At 35.5% G+C, this 15,323-nt stretch overlaps 1 protein-coding gene across 1 annotated transcript; it reads left to right on the top strand.

Annotated features, from left to right (window-relative positions):
- The first annotated feature begins 10,442 nt into the window (after positions 1-10,442).
- Positions 10,443-11,120, top strand: LOC121774211 (berberine bridge enzyme-like 18). Its single transcript, XM_042171122.1, has one exon. The coding sequence runs from the start codon at positions 10,443-10,445 to the stop codon at positions 11,118-11,120; it is 678 nt and encodes a 225-aa protein (XP_042027056.1).
- Positions 11,121-15,323: the final 4,203 nt, after the last annotated feature.

The following is a 15,323-nucleotide window of genomic DNA, read 5'->3' as shown; positions in this document are numbered from 1 at the left end:
GCCGAGACTGGGAGGAAGAAGATGATTTTCCTAAAAAAGTGCTCCACTAAGTACTAAAACAATTAATATTATTATATTCTAACTTTCCTTGTAAAATGTGTCCAAATAATAAAATGTCAGTTTATTGCTATTGATTACATCGCAATGACTTTTTAAAATTGTACGACTTGTTTGAAATTTATGGATTTCTTTAAAACTTTTACTTTATTTAGCAAAATATTAACTTAATTTCTTAGTTTCCCATTAATAATATCAACAAATTCTAAATTTTCTTCTCCAATGTAACTTTTCCTTTTTCTTTGCAAATAATTCAAGCAAACTCAAAATTTGTTTTTATAGTGACTTTAAACCATAAGTTACTTTTTCTCTTTTTTTTTCTTTTAAATTTAATTATGCAAAAACTTTTTTCAGTATATTTATTATTTATTACCAAAATTTCTCTACCCCTTATGAAAAATTGTCTAATTTTTTATTTTGGTATATCAGCAAAATTAGTGACGTTTATATTAATTGAAACATTTTTACCAATTTTTCTCTTATTCGATTGTACTTTACTTATTCGAGTGAAAAGAATAAAGTATTTGAGAAAATAAAGTAAGAGAGGAGATTTTTTGCTTTAAAGGAAATGACTCAGTTATGGTGGGACATCCCAAAAAATGAAAGTAACTCATTTATAACAGAGGGAGTATTTATTATTATTATTATTATTATTATTATTATTATTATTATTATTATTATTATTATTATTATTATTATTATTATTATTATTATTATTATTATTATTATTATTATTATTCGACCCCACGGATTCCATGTTCTGGATCCGCCCATGAGTATAATTGTAGAAGGACTTTCAAGTCATATTATTTCAATCATGTTGACATGTATGTGGTCGAGATTCAAAACGTTGTGGTTGCTATCTATCCTTTTCATTGGATTAGTTCAGGATGAAAAATTGGTTTAAGTTAATAACAATAAATGAAATTATCGTTTATAAGTTTCCATCTCATTAGATATTCTTAATATTACGCTATCAACACGTACATGCACATACAAGACACATCAATAGACAAGTAAATAAAGTACTTAATTAATTCAGTTGAATTTAGGGTGGGTGGTGGCTGGTTTGTACATATTCGATTAATTTGTTTTGTTGTTAAATCGTGGTTATTATGCCTCTAGTGGTTCCTTTCAATGACATCTTCCTCGAACCTCATGCAACCAGTAAATTTCCATCTAATAATAATAATAAAAAAATCCCTCTCCACAAATAAAACATATGATCGACACAAATTTTAACAAATGGGGGATGTGTTTTTAATAAATAAATAGTATTACTAATTTCTTTATATAAAAACAGTGTCATTGACTCATTGTTATATAAATAAGATACCATTCACAACATATATAGATCACTATCTTCGCATTTACTTTGCATGATCATGTCCGTCTCACTCATATTTTCTACTTTCATCACTTAACACTTACAAGTATACGCATCATTTCTACGCTCAACATTATATATGGATTATAATCTTTTTTATAAAAATATTTTTATTGTATATATTTTCTGATTGTGAATATTTATATATCCTAGTCTTTTGGGTTCTCCTCTTGATAGGGTTATTGCTGAATGGTGGAATGTTTTGTCAAAGTATAAACACATTCTACCTTCACAAAGGCAATCCTATTTCACTGAACTATCAGGCAGCTATGCCACTGACAAGGCTCACATCGATGAGGGGATAAACGGATGTGAGCCTTCTTAGAATGTATTTTCGACGTCATATGCTCATTTACTATAAGCATACATTGTCGAATATTTTACTTAATTTGTTTCTTATAGTAACTGAATCGAATATTAACTCATAAAAAATAATTGAAATAAATTTAAAATTAGAAACAATCAATTACATGCGGCACGCACATTGCATGGATGCTACAAGTGTGCATATATATAGAAATATTGGAAGCATTACTATATACAATTAGATAAGATAGGATTATAACTCAAATTAAACTCCCCAAAAGCATTAACTCAAAGAAACCAAATGTATTACAAATATCAAAGTTGCATTTAGCAAGTGCCTTAGTCAATGTCTCTAAACATCTACGGTGGAAACTTATACCAGATAACGTAATCTTGTTGACTATAAGGAGTCTCACGCCAAAAATTAGCAAGTGCCTTAGTCAATGTTTCCTGTAATATTTCTGAACCTGCGATAAAAACACGTAATGTGATGGTCAAGCTCAACCCATAAAGTAGTAAAAACATGCTTACACGTCCGTGCGACTTGCGTGTCATGACCTATAAAATGACATCATATGTCAATGTCTCTGAACAATTACAGTGGAAACTTACACAAGATAATGGAATCTTGTTGACTATAAGAAGTCTTGCGCCAAAAAATTAGCAAGTGCCTTAGTTAGTGTTTCCTGTAATATTTCTGAACCTGCGAAGAAACACGTAATGCAATGGTCAAGATCAAGTGCCTTAGTCAGTGTTTCCTGTAATATTTCCGAACCTGCGAAGAAAACATGTAATGCAATGGTCAAGATCGGCCCATAAAGTAGGGAAAACATACTTAAACACGCTCGTGCGACTTGCGTGTCATGACCTATAAAATAACTTTAATATATATTAGGTGGTAGTGATTAATAAATAACCATATGCTCCCCATATGGAGCTTCTGAAGCTGCTTTTTGGAGCTCATGAGAGTACTCTGTTACGACAAATAATATAAGTTTAATATTACAGCTTCTGAAGCTGCTTTTTGGAGCTCATGAGTGTACTCCCCATATGCAGCTTTTGAAGCTGCTTTTTGGAGCTCATGAGAGCAGTCTTTAGGGAATAAATATTTACAAATTAAATCGTGACCTTGCAACACTTGATTCTGTATCTCCTTAAGTTTTCTAGAGTAAATAATGTGAGGCAAAGACGGGCCATCCTCCCAACTATAATAGTAATACACATTCACTATGGGGGATGTGACAAATTTTTCCCGTTCATCCTTGTCTTCAACAGTATAAGCCTAAGAAACAAAGAAAATGATAGATGATCTCAGGCAGCGGTTAGAGCATTCACTGCCAAACAGCGCTGCACCTAGAAAATATGCAGAATCAATTTATTAATTAATCCCATCACTCTCGATATTCACGCCTTATTATACTCTTGCAGTGAAGAAAAAGTCGTGCAGCCGCAACTCACCACCTAGGCACATGTGTGGAATATATATTTCTCATCTTTATTTTTTGAGAAAAAGTTATACCTGTAGTTATGTTGGTACAAGAGAGGGCTTGCTCTCCTACATTAGCACTATCTTCGCATTTCACTTCCACGATTATGTGCTTCACACAATAATCGATTTCTTGCTCTTTCAGTCATAAATTGAAAAAGGAGATTGCCTATAAATATATAATCCATTCCCGCAATCATTCACTTTTCGTCTCCTCTCACTCTCTCTTCTTTCCTATTTCTCTCTCTAGCTTGCACATAATACACTAGGAGTAGTATTTTTTGTCTATGTAGAGGGAGGGTTTTCTTTAAATTCTAGATTGAAATTTTTGACTTTTAATGTTTGTATTTGTTCAATTGTTAGATCAGAAGCCATGGTGGAGATGCAGCGAAGCTCTTCTGGGTCCAAGCACACACTGACTGATCCCTCACCTGAAGTAAGCTTCATATATACAGTTGAAATGTATGTATGACAGCTAAAATGTCTTGCTACCACAACTCACCGACTAGGCACATGGGTGAGCTATATTTCTCATCTTTATTTTTTTTAATTGATAAAAAAAATATCCTTAGAGTTATGCGGATACAATGGAGGAACCGTATATATAATTATCAATTTATTGGTCCGGGCTGGGCACGCACATCGCACGGAGGCTACTCGTGTACATATATAATAATGTACAGTTAGTTAAGATAACATTATACCCAAAAGCATTAACTCAAAAAAAGCAAATGTATTACAAATCTGAAAGTTGCATCAATTATGGGATATGTGAAGAAGCTAATGGGAGGGTTATATATGTTCTTCACTTGGATGAAGAAGAAGAAGGAACCTTCGCTTTTCTTCTACACTGAATGGTGTCTTATCAAGTCCCTGCTGCTCCACCTTATCCTACAGCTCTTCCCTATCAACAAACATACCAAATATCATTGGTATATAATTTTATATGGAGTGCTGACTATTGGAGGAAGCAAAGTTTGGTGTAATATGCTATCTTAACTTACTCTATTGTGAGCCTTGTTAGAATGTGTTTTCGACGTCATATACTCATTTACTAATAAGCATATGCTATCGAATATTTTACTTAATTTGTTTCTTATAGTAACTGAATCAAACATTAACTCAGAAAAAATAATTGAAATAAGTTTAAAATTAGAAACAATCAATTACACGTGGCACGCACACGGATGCTACACATGTGCATATATATAAAAATATTGAAAGCATTACTATACAGGAAGTTATGATATGATTATAACTCAAATTAAAGACTCCCCAAAAGCATTAACTCAAAAAAAAACGAAAACTCAAATTAAAGACTCCCCAAAAGCATTAACTCAAAAAAACGAAAGGTATTACAAATATCAAAGTTGCATTTAGCAAGTGCCTTAGTCAATGTCTCTGGAAATTTACAGTGGAAACATACGGCATAACGTAATCTTGTTGACTATAAGGAGTCTCGCGCCAAATAATTAGCAAGTGCCTTAGTAAATGTTTCCTGTAATATTTTTGAACCTGCGAAGAAAACACATAGTGCGATGGTCAAGATCAGCCCATAAAGTAGGAAAATATACTTAAACACGTCCGTGCGACTTGTGTGTCAGGACCTATAAAATGACATCACATATTAGATAGAGAGTAATGAATAACCACATGCTCCCCATATGCATCTTCTGATGCTGCTTTTTGGTGCTCGTGAGAGTACTTTGTTATGACAAATAATAAGTTTAAGAAGTAGTGTTTATGGAATAAATATTTACAAATTAAATCGTGACCTTGCAACACCTGATTCTTTATCTCCTCAAGTTTTCTAGTGTAAAAAATACACCTGATTCTTTATCTCCTCAAGTTTTCTAGTGTGAAAAAATGTGAGGCAAAGACGAGCCATCCTCCCAATTATATTATTAATACACATTCACTTTGGGGGATGTCACAAATTCTTCCAGTTCATCCTTGTCTTCCACAGTATAAACCTAAGAAACAAAAAAAATGATAGATGATCTCGGGCAGCGGTTTGAGCATTCACTGTCAAATAACACCACACCTAGAAAATACGCAGAATCAATTTATTAATTAATTCAATCATTCCAGAGATTCACGCCTTATGATACTTTTACAGTGAATAAAAAGTCGTGCAGCCGCAACTCACCAACTAGGGTCAAGGCGTATGTGTGGAATATAAATTTTACATCTTTAACTTTTCTTAATTGAGAAAAAATTATACCAAGAGAGGGCTAGCTCTCCTATATTAGCACTATCTTCGCATTTCACTTGCATGATTATGTGCTTTACACATAATTATTTACTTTCATCACTTAACATTACAACTGCATGCATCATTTCTACACTTCACTTAACATTATATATGGATTATATTTTTAAAGTTTATTTTATTTTATTTTATATATTCTTAGTAAATTGTGAATAACTGAAAAATAAAACTTTTATTAAAAATTATTAGTATATTTAGTAATTGTGAATATTTATATAATCTCGATTGGAATTCTTGATTGGTTCGATTGTTAGATCAGAAGCCATGGTGGAGACGCGGCGAAGCTCTTCCGGCTCCAAGCACCCTCACCTGGAATGCATGTATAATGAAGCAATAAGAACATTCTTGGTGGTCTCACCGTTAGTTAACGCAATAGAATATTATTTCTCCAACAATTCCTGATTGAGGTTTTCTCCAACATGATAATTTGATCTAGTTATGCATTAGGATTTGGTTATTTATTGGTCCGGTCACGCACGTTGCACGGACGCTACACCTACTTGTAAATTTATGTTATGAATTGCCATAAAATAAGAGGGTAGGAAATCGCTATCGCGTAATCTTGAAGCGATGGTTTGTAGGAATGGATGAAATATCCATCGACCTAAAGGGAAAGATTTTAACTGTGATTGGAACAGTTGACCCTGTATCCATGGCCCACATAATCTCAGAAGGAAGAAGCCAAGAAAGATGAGGCAAAGAAGGAGGGAGTCGAGGAAGAAGCAAAAAAAGGAAGAGCCTAAAAAGGAGGAAGAAGAAGAAAAGAAGCCAGAAATGATGCAGATGATCAGCACTGCATTGCCGTGTAGGCCATACTTGACCACTTACTACCCAGTGAAGAAACCTTACAAAAAATATCTACATGTATTATATTTCTTTAAAATGGATAAAAATTAATTTTTGATTTCAAAGCAACTTTGTAAGACAATCCTTGACCAGTGAAGCTGCAGTTAACGCGATAGAGGAACTCGAGCTTGTGACATCAAACCGCTGACAGCTAAAATGTAGTGCTGACCTGACTATTAGTATTATCTTAATTAACTCTATATGTTACTGCTTTTATATATATATTGCTATGTTATTATAAATATGTGCATGTGTAGCGTCCGTGCAACGTGCGTGGCATGCAAGGACCTACAAAATGATAGGTTACACTATAAACTTACTAGTAGTTGATATTTACTCTCTTCATCTCAATTTCAAAGCTAGTGTGAATTGGACTCCAGACTCGCATCTCCTAGTGGCATATCTGGATCTCAAAGCCAAACTCGAAAATCTCAAAGCAAGCTGCAACTTTGATAAGGACATCCTTGACTAGCGAAGCTGCAGTTAACGCAATAGAGGAGCTCGAGGTGGTGCAGTGCAGCCACAAAGATAGAGAAGAGAAGCTAAGTTGGGGTTTCTCTAGTCATTGGTACTGCAATTTTAAGATTAGCATTGTAGAGAAGAGAGTTGTGATTGATGAGCGAATCGAAGACCGAGCATGGAATCAAGCTTCTTGTAAGGCATCTTCACAAGACAAATAGGTTTGTAGTATTTGTGTAAGATGTAGGAAAGCATGCTTGGACTAGGCAGTCATATTAACTCTCCTATAAGCTTCACATATAATGCAACTTTAAGATTTGTAATACATTTGGAGAGTCTTTAATTTGAGGTATAAAGCTATCTTAACTAACTCTGTATACTAACGCTTTCAATGTTGCTACATTGTTCTATATATATATATATAGAGTTGTGATCATATGATAACCCCTAATTTGTGTGATAACCCCTAATTTGTGTGATAACCTTATAACCAAATCTGGACCACACATATTTTCTAATCTTGTGGCTGAGATTCAAACTTAGATTTACTTATATATGTACACGTCACATGTGTAGCGTCAGTGCAACGTGCATGCCCTGACCAATGAATTGATATTATATATACTGGTCATTCATTGCACTATCATAACCCTAGGTATATTTTTTTCTCAATTAAAAAAAGCAAAGATGAAAGATATATATATATATCTCACCATGTGCCTAGTTGGTGAGTTGTGGCCGCACGACATTTTAGCTGTCAGTGAGTCTAACTTTGGGGTTGCATTGCACCTGCTCGGGCAGCGGATTAAGCATTAACTGACTGTAAAATGTCCTAATTGCTTTCTCATACATACATTTCAAATGTCGGAAGCTTAAAACCAAGTTCCCAAGAATTTTGTTGTCGGGTCCAGGATTGCTTGTCATTTGAGCGGAGCAGGTCGAGCCAGAAGAGCTCCGCTGCCTCTCAACTATGGCTTGTATGAAGTAGGACGGAAACATTGTTAATGAGTCCATTAAATGGTTCATTGTTAATTACTACTCCCTCCGTCCCGCACTACTCGCACCTTTCCTTTTGGGCACGGAGATTAAGAAATGAGTGATAGACAAAGTCAACAATTACGGCTGTAGGTATAAATTGTTACTAAAAATGGAAAGAGTTCAAATAATTTGGGACGCCCAGAAAGGAAATAAGTGCAAGTAGTGCGGGACGGAGGGAGTACTAACTAATAAAAATATGAGGTAATATTATGTTGTGCGGGATAGTTGACTCTTATTTTTTATTTTTGTTATTTTTTCTCATTTTCTTTTTAATAGTATATTTATATTCTTGTGAATATTTTATTTTAAAAATAAATCCCATATAAATAAAAATAATAATTTAAATAAAATACATAATAAATAAGTTGAAATGTGAAATATTTAAAAATACAAAAAGTGGATCACATGAATATTTAAGGAAAGAAATGGGTGGTGGTGTGTTTTTTACATAGAAATGAGGTAAAAGGTAAAAGTGTTGTGAGACCCATAAATTATAGAGGAGAACAATTTGGTAACAACATTGTGGATAACTTCAAATCTCTTTCTTTAAGTGAAGGAGGTTGCAGTTTTTGATATCTCTCAATAAACTATTTTGACAAATATTTGTTAGTTTCACTATTTTATTAATTTATTCCCATTAATAATTTCTATTTTAAATTTTTTTATTTGACAATAAACTCCCAGTAATATTTATTATTGAAAATTGAAGATTAAAAAAGCTTTACATTCTACTAATGTATATTTAGTCTACCTAATAGTAATTAACAAAATATAAAATGTAAGTTATTATGTGTCCTATTAGGATATACTTAACCATTGACATTTGGCAATTACAAAATACTTATAAATAACACGATCAAAGAGGAAACAGCGTCTTTCGAATGAACACGATCAAAGTGTAATTAACTTTTAAATGTGTAAATAAAGAGATACCTTTTTCATTCTTACTCCACTTATTTGGATATAGTATTAAAATTATGACGAAGTCGAGGTTGCTCTTTTCTATTTCATGAACCAAGTCAAGTCATAACTATCTAGGTTATCTGACATTTACACATCTGTCAAGTTGACAATTTTTCTGTTTCTTCAATAAGTGGAAAACATTTATATTTTTTATCGACAGCATGTAGAACTTGTTTTGATCTAAATCATATTGCGTAGGATTAAAATCTTATAACTTATGGATCCGTTCAATTTGAAAGATTAAATCTAATAATTAAATTCACGAGATTGAATCTCATAACCAAATCCAAATATTTGTAATACTATGATACGAGCACACCGACACCGCAGGCTGTGGCTGCAGAGGAGCAGCAGGTACGAGGGGAGTTAACCATGGAGCCCGAGGAATTGCCGGTGGCTGGAGAATCGCAGGTAGAATGAAGGGACAAGAGTAGTGCAGCGATCGCAAGGACATTAAGGCCGAGAGAGAGCTTGAAGCCTCCGAACAGATTCCAGAACTAAGAGGCCGAGAGATTGTTTCCTTTTTTTTTGTTTATTTACTTATTTGTTGAAGTTTATGTTTTAAGACTTTTTTATTTAAATATTGTTAGTCGGGCCAAAAACTATAAGTCCCGTTCGGGTTTTCTTTGTGGTTCTTTCCCGAATGTCAAGGGTAAGTCGAACCACCCTAGGGTCCTTAGTTATATAAATAGGGTATTTCATTTACCATCTTTTTTATGAATGAAATATTTTTCCTAAACCTAACTTGTGCAACAAGAATATTTGTGCTTCCCCTTTGTTGTTGATCGGAACACGTCTGAGAACCAGCAAACGTGATTCTCTCTGCGAGCTTGTCGAAGCGTTGATCACTAGTTACTCACGAGAATGCAGTTAACCGGTCTCGTTGCGGAGCACGTCCGTAACATACTACCAATTTTGAATTTTGAATTGAAAGCCGCAATTCCAATTTCGCAAACTCAATTCCTTGATACTGAACGGAGCTAATTAGTGTTTGTCGTAGGAATCCACTCCACGCTAATCACAACCTTAATTGGTGTAATCCCCATGACAAAATTAATCTCGAATAGCCGAACACCGTGGATGTGAATATTGTAAACACTCTACAATGACGCCGCGTCTCAGCCATTCAAATTGTTGGCGGATTGAAAGTCAAACCTATCATTGAATCCACATAATCAGCATGACTTGGAATTGGTATTAAACTTATCTAAAAGTATTCAGCAACTTGAATTTGGCCATTCTATTTATTTAATTAATTAAGCATACCAAGAAGAGAGCACCTTCATTGGCAAGGGACTCAGAATTGAACTCTCAATTACAAGGAAATTTTTTTTATAATTAATCAAAATACTCTTATATTCCTCTCAAGAATAAAATAGGCAATTGAATCTAAAGAATGGCACATTAATATAAAAAAAACTTTTACTATTGAAGAAGAATTTCAAATAAAGCAGCCATTGAGACGGTTGACTTTCAATATGCTACGTGCATGTAATACGAAGATTATTTCAATATTTTTCGGACATATGATATGAGGATTATTTCAAACCGTAATGTTCCTATAAATAGGCCACAATGCATGCTTCTCAAACAACACAATCACAAACTCATATTTCAAATCATAAACCATGAAAACTCTTTCAAATTCATCTCATCTCTTTTTCTTTCTTCTTGTCCTCATCTTGTCATGCTCATCAGTAGCTTTTGCTGATAAGCAAGACAACTTTCTTCAATGTCTCTCCAAAACAACCAACTACTACTCCATTTCAAATGATGTCTACACTCATGCAAACTCATCTTACACTTCCATCCTCCAATTCTCCATCCGAAACCCTAGATTCGCGTCGGACTCCACTCCTAAACCTCAAGTGATCATAACCCCAGAACACGAATCCCAGATCCCGCCTGTCGTACACTGCGCCAAGAAAAGTGGTCTGGAGATCAGAACACGGAGCGGTGGCCATGACATGGAGGGACTGTCTTATGTCTCCCATGTCCCGTTCGTGGTCATCGATTTAATCAATCTCAGCGAAGTTACTGTCAACGTGGATGAGAAAATGGCATGGATTGAGACCGGTGCGACAACTGGAATCGTATACTACAAGATTGCGGAAAAGAGCTCCACTTTAGGGTTTCCTGGTGCTATTTGCACTACTGTCGGTGTCGGTGGCCACTACAGTGGAGGAGGCTATGGCACAATGCTGAGAAAATACGGCCTCGCTGGAGATAACGTCGTTGATGCAAGAATAATCGACGCCAATGGCAGAATCCTCGACAGAAAATCAATGGGAGAGGATCTTTTCTAGGCGATCAGAGGCGCGGAGGTGCCAGCTTTGGTGTGATCACTGCCTGGAAGGTCCAACTGGTAGATGTTCCAGAAACAATCATTGTTTTCTCAATCACGAGGAATGTGGAAGAACAGAACGGCGTTGCATTATGGCATCGCTGGCAATATGAGGCTCCTCAAGCGGACAAAGATTTGTTCGTAGGAGTTATCGTATTCAGGGTGAACTCCACGGTTCAAGTTAACTTCTTCTCAGTTTTCCTAGGCGGCGCCGACATATTAGTTTCATACATGCAAGAAATCTTCCCTGAGTTAGGGCTAGTGAGAAAAGACTGCACAAAAATGAGCTGGATCGAATCCACCTTATTTAGCAACCAAATGCCAATAACTCCACTTGAGGCATTGCTTAACCGGACTCAGGCCGGTCTGCGGCAACTCAAAGCCAAGTCGGATTATGTACGGACACCCATTCCTCTGAAAGCGATTGAAGGCATGGTGACTATGTTGCGTGAACCAGAAGCAGACGAGACGATATACTACATGGTGCCGTATGGTGGAAGAATGGATGAAATATCAGAATCGGAAACTCCATTTCCTCACAGAGCAGGTGCACTCTACAAACTTGCCGGCTTGACTTACTGGCAAAACTCTGAGGCTGCGGACGCGGACAGATACATAAGCTGGAGCCACAGGTATTACGAATACATGACACCTTATGTGTCGAGCTCGCCCAGGGAAGCGTACTACAACTACAGAGATCTCGATATTGGAGTGAATAAACCTAATGGGAAGACAAGTTACGCACAAGCATTTGGGGGAAGCCATATTACAAGGATAATTTTGATCGTCTTGTTCGGGTGAAAACAGTTGCTGATCCGACCAATTTGTTCAAGAACGAACAGAGCATTCCGCCGTTGCAAGCCAAGTGGACTAAGAAAGGGAATTGAGATATATTCTGCTGTTAACTGCCAACTTGTTCGATACATGATGGTTGTTTGATTATTCTGTTACATTATATTTTAACAATAATGTTTGTATTGTTATTCATGCAAGGTGTATTAATAATAAAGATTTATTTTCCTTATAAGGGTGTACTAATAAATGTATTGATTTGCAATTGAAAGGTTGTTTTATATAATATCCTACTCATTGATATCCTTATATAGTCAACAAATTAGGACTGAAAGTATAAAATTATTGATCTCCATGTTTTTTATGTTATTTATGAGCAAATTTTTTGATTGAATTGATGGAGTTATTCGGTACTACTCTGGAATATAACATGCTTACCACCCCAAACATATGGCTAAACTGAGGTGAATTGTGACTTAAACATGAGAGCATCAACAACGGGTACTCATAATTGTATAAGCCCATCACGACAAGACAGGACAGACAAGGGTTGCGGTGCAACTCGCTATCGATATTCATGATAATGTAGCTGTAGTTAAATACTGCCCCAGTCCACGAATATGAGTCTCATTTTTTCATTTTAGTTTGTCCGCGAATAGGAGTCCCGGTTCACTTTAACCATAAATGGTACTCCCTCCGTCCCATAATAGATGACACACTTGGGGATTGGCACGAGATTTTAGGTGATGTTATTTGGTGTGTTAGGTGGAAAGAGAAAATAGTATATTTATATTAATGTGGGAGGGAGCTTTTTCTAAAAAAAGGAAATGTGGCATCTTTTGTGAGACAAACTAAAAAGGAAAGCGTGACATCTATTATGGAACATATGGAGTAATAGGGTCTCACATTCCACTAACTCATTCCACTCACATTTCATTTAAAACTAATATATACAAGTGAAACTCCTATTCCGCTAATTTTTTTCCACCCACTTTTCTTAATATTTCTTAAAACTCGTGTCGCTCATAAATGAGACTCTTAATTGCGGACAGAAGGAGTAATGGCTAAGGAATGAGGTTGCCAATGGCATCAACAAGTGCCAAGGTGGGTTACGTCCCATGGGATGAGATATCACGGAACGCGTTGCGGAGACATTGCATGGGACATCACTCTTCACGCCCCACCCTCTACAACCAATGACAAGCGCGTTTGATGCCCACTGCCCGAACATGCGAGTAGGAATCATTTTTCCCTATTTTAAAATTTTATTTGAATTTATATAGATTTTTAATAATAAAAATTGGATTTTATTTATTTCTATCTATTTTAAAATAAACTAAGATTTGACAAATAACCCATACTTAAAGTTGAATCTTTGAATTAGGAAAATTTTATAGCTAACTAAATTTTGCATTACTTGATGGAGCCTTGTATTGATAGTTTTCCACTCCAACTTAATAAGTGGGTATAAAAATAAAATTAATGCTCAGTATAGTGAAAATTTAACTTTGGTGTATCCTAATCCAATTCATATATTTAAAACACATGTTGAAAAATAAACAAATCATTAATTTTTTATTAATTTTTTAATAAACCACATGTTCCATAATAGATGTCACACTTTTCTTTTTAGTTTGTCCCACAAAAGATGCACATTTCCTTTTTTGAAAAAAGTTCCACCTCACATTAATATAATTATTTTCTCTTTCCACCTAACACACAAAACAACATCTCCTAAAATCTCGTGTCATTCCCCAAGTATACCATCTACTATGGGACTGAGAGAGTAACCAACACCACACTAGTGATCAATAAATAACCAAATACTAATGTATAAACAGAGTGAGAGTGTCACAAACAATGGTTTCAGTGAGACATTGATTCAATACCTCAAGCCCATGAGATGAGAGAGAGCCTCTTATGCTTTGTGTGTCGACTGCTGCAGCCCATAAATCCCCAACAATTGCTGATAGAGAGACACCGAGAGAGAGATTCAATTTGTGTCTTGAAAAAAATTCCATTCAATTTTATAGGTCTTGACAAGCAAGTCGCACGGGCGAGCACGCATACATATATTTGTTAAAGGAGATTTCTTGCTCTTTCAGTCATAACTTGCAAAAGGAGATTGACTATATAGGCAATCATTCACTTTTTCATCTCCTCTCACTCTCTCATTTCTTTCCTATTTGTCTCTCCAGCTTGTACATGATATACCAGTAGTAGTATTTTTTGTCTTAGTGGAGGGAGGATTTTCTTTATATTCTCGATTGAAATTTTTTATTTTTAAGGTTGTATTCGTTCAATTGTTAGATCAGAAGCCATGGTGGAGACGCGGCGAAGCTCTTCTGGCTCCAAGTACACTCTGACTGATCCCTCACCTGAAGTAAGCTTCCGACACTTGAAATGTATGTATGATGAAGCAATAAGGACATTCTTCGTGGTCTCAATGTCAGTTAACGCGATAGAGGAGCTCGTGCTTGACAGCTAAAATGCTTTGCTGCCAAAACTCACCAACTAGGCATAATGGTTGGATATATTTCTCATTGGTCCGGTCACGCAAGTCGCACAGGACGCTACACTTGTACATTTATATAATAATGTAGAAATATAGCAAGCATTAGCATATACAGTTAGTTAAATATAGCATTATGCCTCAAATGAAAGACTCTCTAAAAGCATTAACTCAAATAAACTAAATGTATTACAAATACTACATTTCTCTTCTCTTCGCTTCGCCCATAAATCACAATTTTCTTGTCTATGCTCCTTATAATGCTAATCTTAAAATTGCAGTACCAATGACTAGAGAAACCCCAACTTAGCTTCTCTTCTCTATCTTTGTGGCTGCACTGCACCACCTCGGCCAGCCGTTTGAGCATTAAATGCCACAAGCTCGAGCTCCTCTATCGCGTTAACTGCAACTTCGCTGGTCAAGGATGGTCTTATCAAAGTTGCAGCTTGCCTTGAGATTTTCGAGTTTGGCTTTGAGATACAGATATGCCACTAGGAGATGCGAGTCTGGAGTCCAATTCACACTTGCTTTGAAATTGAGATGAAGAGAGTAAATATCAACTACTAGAAAGTTTATAGTGTAACCTATCATTTTGTAGGTCCTTGCACGCCACGCACGTTGCACAGACGCTACACATGTACATATTTATAATAACATAGCATTATAGAAAAGCAGTAACATATAGAGTTAATTAAGATAATACTAATAGTCAGGTCAGCACTACATTTTAGCTGTCAGCGGTTTGATGTCACAAGCTCGAGTTCCTCTATCGCGTTAACTGCAGCTTCGCTGGTCAAGGATGGTCTTACAAAGTTGCTTTGAATTGAAAAATTAATTTTAAAGAAATAATGCATGTTGTAG

The sequence above is a fragment of the Salvia splendens genome, chromosome 17, assembly GCF_004379255.2.
Source record: "Salvia splendens isolate huo1 chromosome 17, SspV2, whole genome shotgun sequence".
NCBI classification, from domain to species: Eukaryota; Viridiplantae; Streptophyta; class Magnoliopsida; order Lamiales; family Lamiaceae; genus Salvia; species Salvia splendens.
The sequence above is the reverse complement of the archived record's forward strand: the minus strand, read 5'-3'. Positions and strand labels throughout refer to the sequence as shown.

Excerpts from the sequence above, each read along its gene's own strand:
- LOC121774211 (XM_042171122.1), top strand. The coding sequence starts at position 10,443 with ATGAAAACTCTTTCAAATTCATCTCATCTCTTTTTCTTTCTTCTTGTC.